General features: G+C 42.2%; 1 protein-coding gene across 1 annotated transcript; it reads left to right on the forward strand.

Annotated features, from left to right (window-relative positions):
- Nucleotides 1-225: 225 nt before the first annotated feature.
- bcat1 (branched chain amino-acid transaminase 1, cytosolic) lies at nt 226-9,898 on the forward strand (the record flags this gene model as incomplete). Its single annotated transcript, XM_084049748.1, has 9 exons — nt 226-420; nt 606-716; nt 1,962-2,081; nt 2,642-2,802; nt 3,131-3,273; nt 3,874-3,959; nt 6,587-6,727; nt 7,486-7,560; nt 9,860-9,898. The coding sequence occupies exons 1-9, from the start codon at nt 310-312 to the stop codon at nt 9,896-9,898; spliced, it is 987 nt and encodes a 328-aa protein (XP_083905874.1). The 5' UTR covers nt 226-309.
- Between the last annotated feature and the right edge of the window lie 1,933 nt (nt 9,899-11,831).

Here is an 11,831-nt window from a genome sequence, read left to right on the forward strand (position 1 = left end):
AGTACTTCTACATTGCGGTGTTGATACTTTTACTTAAGTAAACAAATTGAGAACTTTTTCCACCACTGGTGCTGGACCAGTCAGCGCCAAATTTCTTGTGCACCCTGCCAGTATAGGCCACAGAAGTACCTCCACCAATTCACATAATTATGTTTCATACTTTTTTAAATATTTAACTTCAGTGGGACCGATCACATTTCTTTCTCTCTGCTCTTACAGGCAGCCGACCTGGTGGTGGAGCTGTCCTCCACGCCAAAGACCAAACCGGAGCCGTCCGGCCTGGTGTTTGGCCAAGTGTTCACTGACCACATGCTGACCATAGAGTGGAGTGACAGTGAGGGCTGGCAGAAACCCCACATCAAACCCTTTGGGAACCTGGCCCTCCACCCAGCCAGTGTGTGTCTGCACTACGCCACAGAGGTAACTAACTCTCCCCCTTCCTCTAATACAACCAAGTACCAGTGGTGGGAAAGTAAAGTATTGGTATCAAAAGTAGAAAGTAATCATTTAGCAGGATGTCCCATTTCACAAGTTTTCAAATATATAAAATGTCTAAAAATGTCCCCTCCCCTCCCCTCCCCTCCCATCTCCTCTCCTCTTTTCAGTTGTTTGAAGGGATGAAAGCATACCGTGGGGCTGACCATAGAGTACATCTCTTCAGACCGATGCTCAACATGGAGCGCATGGCTCGGTCTGCTGAGAGAGCCTGTTTGCCGGTAAGAAAATAAAATTAATGGTCAGAGTTCAGGAATGGATGCATGAATGGCCGTAACCATTTAAAAGAACTAAACTGGCTCCCAGTGGAAGGTAGAATACAACAACTGTGACTTATTATGGTCTATAACATTTTAAGACCAATGTTCAAAATACTTCAACGGTTATTTCCAGAATTTTAGTGACTACCACAGCGTGAACACAAGGGCTAGTGTAGCTGATCTTAAACCACCAAACCTAAAACACAAGGTAGGTAGAAGCTCATTCCAATACAATTCAATTCGATTCAATTCAAAGGGCTTTATTGGCATGAGAAAACATACGTTTACATTGCCAAAGCAGAAAGCACAATACAACAATACAGCAATACAATCAAAACAAAAAATATGTACATTTGAAAGTCAGAATCTTCAATAGATCAATTTCTATGTACCAAGATCACTGGGTGCAGGTATAGTGCAGGAATATACACAATGATTAGTCTTTAGGGTGGTTGTGTTCCGTTTGATATCCTTCTCCTATCACAGCAACTCACAAATCTTGCTGCTGTGTTTGCACATTGTTGTACTTCGCCCAGCAGATATGGGAGTTTTTTGTCATTGGTCATGTTTTCGAAATCTCCGTGTGTGGTTGTAATCTGTGGGAAGTATGTGTCTCTGATGTCTTGGTACAGTTAGGTTAGGAAGTGTAGCTCGGTTTCCACTTCATTTTGTGTGCAGTGGGTGCATAGTCTGTCTTCTCTCGGTCGCAAGACTGTGCTCACTGAGTCTGTACCTAGTTAAGATTTTTCTTTGTTTTGGGTCGGTCACGGTGCTCAGGTATTCTGCCACTGCGTATTCTCTGTTTAGGGCCAGCAGGGGGAGGAGTGGAACAATATCCCACATGAAATTACTTTTGCCCAGTCATTGAACGGTTTTAAAAAGCTGTTGAAAAATGTGCTGATGGGCAAGTTAGAATAGAGTCAGGGGCCCCTGGTTGGTCTGCATCGGTATGGCTGGTATTGGGTGCGTTGAATGTAATGTTTTTTTAATTTATTTGTCTCTTGTGCATTGGTTTTATGATTGTCTATGTTGTTGAATGCTATTATTACGATGATTATTTAGTTATGATAGAATAACAAATGTGTTCAGTTGGATACTATGTTGCTATTATTTATGTTGGGACCGCAACGGAATTAAGTCTTTTGACTTTTGGTGCCATCCTGATAACTCTACTGTACTGTGACCTCTGTGAATTGTATCATGAAGGCCTTTGATGGATCAGAGCTGATGGAGTGCATCAGGAGGCTGGTAGAGGTGGACCAGGAGTGGGTGCCACACTCTGACTCCTCCAGTCTCTACATCAGGCCAACCTTTCTGGGTACAGAGGTAAGGGAGGAGGACCCTTGCAGTAGACTGCAGTGGTCAGGGGGTCCAGTAGAACTAAAGGACAAATAATTGTATGTTTGGTTGCGCTCTGAAAATACAAGCTACAATCTACAACGCGTCGCGACGCGTTGTGAGCTTGTAGATCTGCTATTTTTAGCATGCAACCAAGTGTAAAATCAGGTATTACAACGCCATCAAGGCACCGCAAAAATACATTTTAGTCGTCTAAATCAACTGTAGATTTAGTCGACTAAAATTGTATGATATTTAGTCGACTAAAACTAGACTAACAGTAAAACATTTCAGATGACTAAAATATGACTAAAACTAAATAAAATTTTATTCAAAAGACTATGACTAAAACTAAATCAAAATCTACTGTCAAAATCAACACTGCATAAATGCACGGCTGCCAATAACACCAAAACTAAAGCCTTTGCAGTGTGTTATATTTTCTGTATGTAAGTAGACGTGGGACATGTGTGTGTGTGTGTGTGTGTGTGTGTGTGTGTGTGTGTGTGTGTGTGTGTGTGTGTGTGTGTGTGTGTGTCCCATTTCAGCCAGCTCTGGGTGTGAAGAAGACAGGCCATGCGTTGCTGTTTGTGATTCTGTGTCCAGTGGGCTCTTATTTCAGCACCGGGTTCGAACCGGTGTCCCTGTGGGCCGACCCCAAGTACACCCGAGCCTGGAAGGGAGGCACCGGGGACTGCAAGTTGGGTGGGTGAGTTTTCACAGGCACGCACGCACGCGCGCACGCGCGCACGCGCGCGCGCACACACACACACACACACACACACACACACACACACACACACACACACACACACACACAACTTCTACTCCACTACATCTCAAAGGCAAATATTGTACTTTTACTCCACTACATGTAGTGCGTCGCATTGTAAGCTTGTCGATCTGCTATTTTTTAAGCTAAAGCACTATTACTATTCCATGTCCTCAACTGTATGATACATTATTGTCTTGTATATCATTATCCCTTTCTCTAAATATTCTGCTCTTGTCTGTATTGTTTCCTCGGATGGTTTCAGGAACTACGGAGGATCCATCTATGCCCAGCATGAAGCAGTGCATTATGGGTGTCAGCAGGTGCTGTGGCTGTATGGAGAAGACCATCAGATCACCGAGGTGGGAACCATGAACCTCTTCCTCTACTGGACCAATGAGAATGGAGGTTAGTGGCCGATTCTACAAATGTCTACAGTTTTCTGAAAAATATAGTTTCTATATCAGTGGTGCTCAAACCTTTTCAAGTCAAGGACCGCCCAAAATTATATGTATTTGGCCGCACCCATCTCAAAATATTTTGTTCCAGGGACCTCACAGAAGCAAAGATTTGAGTTAAAAATGTTTGCTTTAAAACAACATTATATTCAAAGATGTGCACATATTTTCACGATTTAAAAAAAATAGCAGATCTACAGTACAAGCTCGTAGCGCGGCACTCTACAAGCTTGTATATCTGCTATTTTTGAATAGCCAAAGTGTAAAATAATGCTTTTTTAGCTCGAATCAAAGTGCCACAGATGAGTTCCAGGCCTTAATGGGTTAACCCATGTTTATGACTGTTATGACTTGCCAACATAGGGTTGCCAACATTGCCTCCCAGCAATACGGGACGGGTCGGACCATCTCCCCGTAAACTGTGATTCTGTCGAGTCTGTGTGTGTCTCATCTATGACGTCACCACTGCAATACTGTGTGTGACGTGTCTGTCACCACTTGAAACTTAATACAAAATATTTCATTCATCTTATGGTCTTATCATCTGCAGAAGAGGAGTTAGCAACTCCACCACTAGATGGCATCATCCTCCCTGGTATCACCCGACAGAGCATCCTGGAACTCACAAGGAAATGGGTAAAGGGAGAGACAGAGAGAGGGGGAGAGAGAGAGAGAGAGAGAGAGAGAGAGAGAGAGAGAGAGAGAGAGAGAGAGAGAGAGAGAGAGAGAGAGAGAGAGAGAGTGTGTGTGTGTGTGTGTGTGTGTGTGTGTGTGTGTGTGTGTGTGTGTGTGTGTGTGTGTGTGTGTGTGTGTGTGAGTGCGCGCGCGTGTGTGCGTGTGAGAGAAAGAGAGTAAGAGATAGTATTGATGGTCATCAGTGGTTTTACTTGGCAGCTCCCATGTGTGAATGTGTGTGTCAAATCCTCAGTGTTCATTTAGCTCTGAGAGTGTTTAAAATGATAGATGAACACTGAGGATTTGAATGTGTAAGTTTTTAAATGTGAATTGGTGTGGCGCTGGCAAAAAGCAAGCACAACCAGCTAAACCCCATACCCACAACCAAAGGTGAAGGAAAAATAGTGCCACTAGCAAATAAGAGCCTTCTCAAAGCCTTTCATAAGTTCTCAAAATCAGAATCAGAATCAACATTATTCATTATTATTGTCAGACGAGTTAATTACTATTATTCCAAGGAATTCAGTGATTCAGTGATTCTATGTTTAACGAATGCAGGACTTGGACAGAAAAAGACTAACAACAGCACATAGAAAATAGCTTAACACTGCGCTAGTAGGCCTACTGTGGGCGATAGCAATTTAAGCATTTCGCGACTTACAAAGTACAAGATCACAGAGTAAACGGCAAGAACTCTAGTCAACAAACAACAGGGCAAGTTTGAGTAAGTAGAGTGAGTGCTGGAGTGCAATGGCTTAAATGTAGCAGAAGTTTCGGTTGCACTTTGTTTAAACTTTGATTGATTGACATATTTATACTATATTAAAATTGGCTAATGGGAGGGCGGGCCCAGGGGGCGGACCACGGCCAAGTCACTCTGACTCAAACATAAACCCGATACGCCCATATATAGGCAGGACAACGGCCACATCACTCTGACTCAAACATAACCATAAACAAACCCGTCCGGTTGTCCAGAAAATTATGATGGTGTTATAATCAAGTGGACACAGTATTATTATTAGTATTTGCATATTGTGATGGTATTTTGTTTAGTAATACTAGGTGTTGTTTATTGCAATATTTTTTACACATTTCTTAAAACTCTCTCAATCATTTTGTTTTATTATTTTGTTGTTGTTGGAAAGCCAGTCAGTATTTTCAAGAGAATCCTATTTGAGAGAAGCTCAGGAGGAATATTTTGTTTTGGATGGAAATAAAAGATAAAATAACTTTTCAATAAATCCCCTAAAAATACATGACGATCTCCGCCATTCCTTGGACGTTGTAAGTTGCAAAATACAAGAAATAAGAAGTGGAGAATTCTTTAATTGATACGAGTCAATACAACAAGTTCTGCATTAAGATCCTAAGTGTGACTATATTGGATAAGTGAAGTCGCCGTTACACGACAGCTATGCCCATATGGACATGTGCATTTATATGGGACCGACTGACTTCAAACTCGGCACACACATTGGCAAGGACTCAAGGGAGTGCGATGCCCGCTGTATAGGATATGCGGTTGTCCAGAATCGCCGAACCGACCAAAATCACCTGTTTCCTAGGCTGTGTGTTTTCCACTTCCTGTCGATTTGATCCAATGAAATCCAATGAAACTGGTCAGATGACCAATGATATCCAATGAAATTGACAGGAAGTGGAAAACACACAGCCTAGGAAACAGGTGAATACTGATGACATCATGGATCTCCATATACAGACAGATACAGAGATCTGCATAGGCACAAAAGGGACACAGCAGACAGACGGGTACAACGGGTACTCTGGCAGAGCCCCTCAGACATATCGGTCGGATCGGTGGTGTGAGGGCCACGTTGCGGCCAACCTCTTGTTGACAAAAATGCATACGTTAACATTATACTATATTTGTACATAAATACAAGCTGACCAATTTGGCCGGTTATTCAAACGCATGCACCTCAGTCTCTGCTCTTCCTCCTGCTTTCAGATTCCCTGGACTGTTGGTATGTGCCTGTTTGCTCCCACCACCCCAGCACCACCAGTGGGCTCTGCTATTAGTTCTGTTCCCCATGGGGGGTTGTTATTGTATATCTATCTCCCTGCTCTTAACCCATTCAATCCGGGAACGTATCTCTGTCATTTTAGATGTATTTGGCTATTCCAAAAATATCAGATCTACAAATAGGAGCTTGTAAAATCTTGAAAATGTTTGCAAATCTTTGAATATTTTTTTTTTTAAGCGAACATTTGTAACTGTCAAATGTCTCAACAAAAATGTCTTAATTTTTTCTGAAAACTATTGTTGCTATATCAGTGGTGCTCAAACTTTTTCTTGTCAAAATTATGTTTTTGGCCGCCGATCCGAGTTACAAAAGTATTCCAAGATTTGCGCAAATGTTCAAGATGTTCTCAAAAATAGCAGATCTACAGTACAAGCTCGCTGCGCTACGAGCTTGTAGATCTGCTACTTTTTGAATAGCCAAAGAATAAAAATAATGGTTATAGCTAAAATCTAAAATGACACGATCTCAGTTTGGCCACTAGTACTGCCTTTAAAATAAAGTTGTTACCATCTTCTTTCTCTCTCTCTCTCTCTCTCCCAGGGAGAGTTTAAAGTGTCAGAGCGCTACCTGACCATGGCAGAGCTGTGCCGAGCCCTGAGGGAACGGCGGGTCAAGGAGATGTTTGGTTCTGGGACGGCCTGTGTGGTTTGTCCCGTGGGACGCATCCTCTACCAGGGAGAGGTACACAATTTATTACCATTTGCATTGTGTCGAGGGTTTGACTACGGTGTAAGACAGTGGGTTCTCAAACCTTTTCATGTCAAGGAAGGACCCCCACATGTATTTGCCCACAGACCCCCATAAGAGAAGATTTGTGTTGTTGAAAATGTTCAATATAATTGATAATTGTTCAAAATGTTTCAAAAGATTTATGTCTATTGTCAAGTAGCTCATCTGTGTCACTTTAGATTTCTTTGGGCTATTCAAAAATAGCAGATATACAAGCTCATAGCGCGGCACCGAGTGCCGCGCTATGAGCTTGTATATCTGCTATTTTTGAAAAATCTTGAAAACATTTATTTTTTTATTTTTTTCAAAAAACTGTTTGGATTTAGAAAACATTTTTAAGAATCGCCTCAGGTCTTAATGGGTTAATCTGATTTTGCTTCTATTTTATAATTTTTTAGCTGGGGACCCTTAGGAATCCTTTCTTTCAGAAACACTGGTGTAAGAGATAGATAGCGTCAACTTGTTTTGACATATAGTAAAAAAAGAAATCCTACTAGTCCACTGCTTTCAAATGAGACTCTATTTCTCTTGTGACCAGGTGAAAGTGAGTTAGATGTTTTCTAGAGCCCTGTAGCCGTTTGCTTTAATACGTTTCCACAACTAATGTTATTTGTTATAAGAGTGAATTATGTTAACAAATGTAATATATGGTAACAAGCGTGTATGTGTGTATGTAGCCTTCACATGTATTTATTTGTGTTTGTGTCCAGAACTTGCACATCCCCTGTCAGGAAAATAACTCACAGCTGGCCTCTCGATTGGTCAAAGAACTCACGGATATACAGGTGGGTAGACGCGTGTACGCACACACACACGCACGCACGCACGCACACACGCGCACGCGCACACACACACACACACACACACACACACACACACGCACACACAACTGTACCAGCCAACCCAGATGTTTGTTTGTGCGCGGTGAGGGTAACAGCTGGCTGAACATCTGTGCAGCCACTCTCCCCTCAGACAAAGGACATTTTTTGAAGCAGGAAGAGACTCCTTCACACAGACAGCCCTCAGTTTAAAAACTGTCTTCATTGGAAGGACAGCTAACATCTTTAGCTGCCAGTGCTGGGGAAGATATACTTTCAAAACGTAATTGAAAGTATGCTTTCTATCAAAGTTAAATAATAGTATGTTATTACTTTCTGTGCCTAATAATGTGTTGCATTACTTTTGCATTACTTTCCCAAAACATCCTTAACTCTTTGACTGCCAGAAATAAGACATCATTTGCTTAGCCACTGCCAGCGATTTTCGAGTGTTTTCACTAACCTTTGAAACGTCATAGAATATTCATCTCCAGTATGATCGATCCCCCGATCACTTTAAAAGACGTATCCGAGTCTCGTAGAACCGGATACAATCAATCAACCGATTGATTGTTCTGACATGGGTCAGTGGAACTAACGTAGATACTTTAAGTTCTTATTTGTATCATATGAAAACACATATTTCAAGGGTGTCAAGAAAAAAAAAAAGACAATTATTTGGTGCAAACTTGCAATACCCTCGCGGCCCACAGGTTGAGAACCACAGGGAAGGGAAGACACAGGGAATCGGGAATCGACATAACGACTAAATTGGGAGGGAGAAAAGGGGAAAAAAACATCCTGTAACAAGTTGCCAATGAGACTGCAGTTTCACTCGCTTCTTGAATCGTATAGTCCTTAAATTCTAAATGTCTTATCTCCTCACTGAAGCTCTGCTCTGTCGGTGTGTCTTCACTCTGCTCTCCGGAGGCTCTCTCGCTATCTTTGTTCTCACTCTCTGGTCAGTCAGGGGTCAGCGACTAGCATATCGGCTCTCTCCATCACTCGGGCGTGAGTATGTGTGTGTGTGTCTATGTGTGTGTGTGTGTGTGTGTGTGTGTGTGTGTGTGTGTGTGTGTGTGTGTGTGTGTGTGTGTGTGTGTGTGTGTGTGTGTGTGTGTGTGTGTGTGTGTGTGTGTGTGTGTGTGTGTGTGTGTGTGTGTGTGTGCGTGTGTGTGTGTGTGCGTGCATGTTTACGCTTGCGCTTATGTGTGTATGTGTAAGAGCAGACCTGGGCCCATAACGATAGCATCTTTCCCACCCTGCATTGGCAGCGCTTCTGAGAAGGAGAGAGAGAGAGAGAGAGAGAGAGAGAGAGAGAGTAGAGGTGTTAATGCAGGCCTAATGGCAGAGTGAGGACAGAGGGAAGGAGCTCAGTTGGAGATAGGAGCGAGACAAACTCCTGAACACTCTCATTAAGCTCGCTGTAATTGCACAAACCCAATTATTGCCTCAGCCTTTTGTGATCTTCAAAGCCGAGATGCCGCAAATGAAGCCTCGAACAAGTGGAGAAAGAGGAAGAGGAGGAAGAGGAGGGTGATGAGCAAAAGGGTGGTGGTGGGGGGGGGGGGATGGGGGTGCGTTGCAGCGTGGGCAGCAAAGCTTAATGAACAATAAAATTGACAAAATGCTCGAAAAACGCCGGGTTCCTTCTGCAATGCTGTTAAATCTGTTGACATTTCATTTGGAGGGAAACAGTGCTACGTTCCCCCCCCCCCCCCCCCTTCTTGAAGACAACATTGTGCAACAAACAAACGAGTGGTCTGAGGCAGCGGATGAAAGATGGGTTTACTAACTCGCCCCGCCGTTCCTCTTTCAACTTAATTAGAAATCACATCCTTTTGTTTCCCCTTCGCGGGCGCTTATTTACTTTCGCACTCCGACCATTAGAACAAATTTGCAACATCAGACGCAAATAATTGGATTTGTCTCCGCGCCTGTCATGGATTGGGGAACATTTTGTTTTGATTTTTATTATAATTCCTGCTCTTTTCTCCCCCCCCCCTTCTGTTGTGTTGTGTTGCGTTGTGTTGTGTTGTGTTGGTGGCTGAGTTTGCAGATTCGCTTGTGGATATTTGTTTTCATATATATGTATATTTCTTTTATTTTACTGTTGCGCTGTGCTCACAATTAAGCAGCACGGCAGGCGAGAGAAGTTTAGTAGTCGGTGACAAGAAATGTTTCCCTGTTTTGGGCCTGGAAGAACACAAGGTTCTCTTTAAACCTCTCGATGACCTATTGTTTATTTTTTCTTTCTCTGTTACAGCATGGCCGCACTCCTAGCGACTGGTCTGTCCTGGTTTAGCAGAGCCAGTGGAGTCTGGAACACACACACACACACACACACACACACACACACACACACACACACACACACACACACACACACACACACACACACACACACACACACCACACACACACACACACACACACACACCATCATGCGTGTGCATGTGCGTGAGCACATACTGTACACAGGCACACAACGCACACATTCACGCACAACATCCAGGCACACAGTACAATATGAAAGCGATCCAATAGAATAAACATTCAAATGCCCAAAGACAGGATACGGTCACCATGCACATTTCAATGCGCAAGTACACACATTCAAAATATGCAACATGGTGTAAACGCTTCATCAGTACAATTGCCCTTTGTGCATGTTCGTGGATGAATTCTTTTAAACGTGCAATACTCTCATTTTAACTGTAATTATGCTGGAGAGGAAGAATTGTACAGTCACTGAGACATGCTGCTTTAATGCCCTTACCTCCCTTAAAACTTGAATTAATGACTCACACATGTAACAGTCCACTATAATTAGCCAAGAACTTCCAAGTAATGTTGACTCACACTCATGCAATAGTCCACAACTGTTTATAATATTTCCACCATGACTTAGGCCGTATCCTATCTTTCCTTTTTCTTTCTTGTTCTCGCGCACACACTAAAATCCTATGTTAATTAAACTCTGAGTGCGACGCATTGTGAGCTTGTAGATCGGCTATTTTCAAATGGTCAAAATGTATATAGGGCTGAAGCGGTTAATGTATGTTTTGTGATAATAATACAAATCTACAAAGTAACTAGTAAAATAAATGTAGTGGAGCAAAAGTACAATATTTGGATCCGAGATGTAGTGGAGTAGAGGTAAAAGTTTTGGAAATTGGAAATACTCAAGTAAAATACCTCAAAATTGGACTTAAGTACAGTACTTAAGTAAATGTACTTAGGTACTTTACACCACTGCATAGTCCATTGATTACCACTGATCAACGTTTGTGTGAATGTAGCCGGATCAGTGTTGAAAGGGATACAAAATATGACACCAGCCGTCCCTTTTTTACAGACGTGATCATCGCTGACCAATGCACACTAGTCTTATTAAGCACAAGCCATGTCTAACATGTGGCTTAGAATGTTTTAAAATGTTACTGAAACTATACTCTGAGTCTTTATTGCTGATAAGATTTGTTTGTTTCTGTGTTAAAAACAGCTTTAATAAATACGGTATCGTAGAACTGCTACTGTTATGTAATTGTTGTCCTGCATTTTCATGAGCCAGTATACAGTAGCTTTACAGTACCTGTTATTACCGGAATTTCACCTGGAAACCTTGGATATGAGAGGTTATTTTTCATGTAGGCTAATCCTAAAATGTTGATTCTCAAGTGAGCCCAACAAATAAATATGCACTTCAAAACAGCATTAGTCCCATTTTTTTTTCTTTTACCCATGCTAGCTATATAAATACCTGGCTATTACATTATTATTATAGCAGATACAATACACATTGCCATTAAAGGTCATTTTCTGCAGTCACATAACATAACACATCTATTGTGTATATTGTGTGGGTGACCACACAATGACACATACGGAGGGAATAGGTCTGTGCAGAGTCACTGCTTTGCTTACTCTATAGCAGTGGTTCTCAACCAGTGGTCCGGGGACCACCACTCAACCAGTGGTCCGGGGACCACCAGTGCTCCTGGAGGGGGTTCCAGGTGGTCCCCAGCTAAATAATGGAAGAGTTGGTAACCAAATGGACCCTTATTAGGTAGATCTTTAACTCTTGAGAGCTTAAAATGACCTTACGGGTCCATTTGGTTTCATTTTACGCTCTCTCAAGAGTTAAATTATTGTGAAACATCTGCATTACTTATTAAAGAATTGTTATTTGATCATTCCCCTGTTATCTCTCGTATGGTACCACATCAATACAGCAT

This window comes from Gymnoscopelus microlampas (assembly GCF_963454915.1).
Source record: "Gymnoscopelus microlampas genome assembly, chromosome: 23".
Classification (NCBI taxonomy): Eukaryota; Metazoa; Chordata; class Actinopteri; order Myctophiformes; family Myctophidae; genus Gymnoscopelus; species Gymnoscopelus microlampas.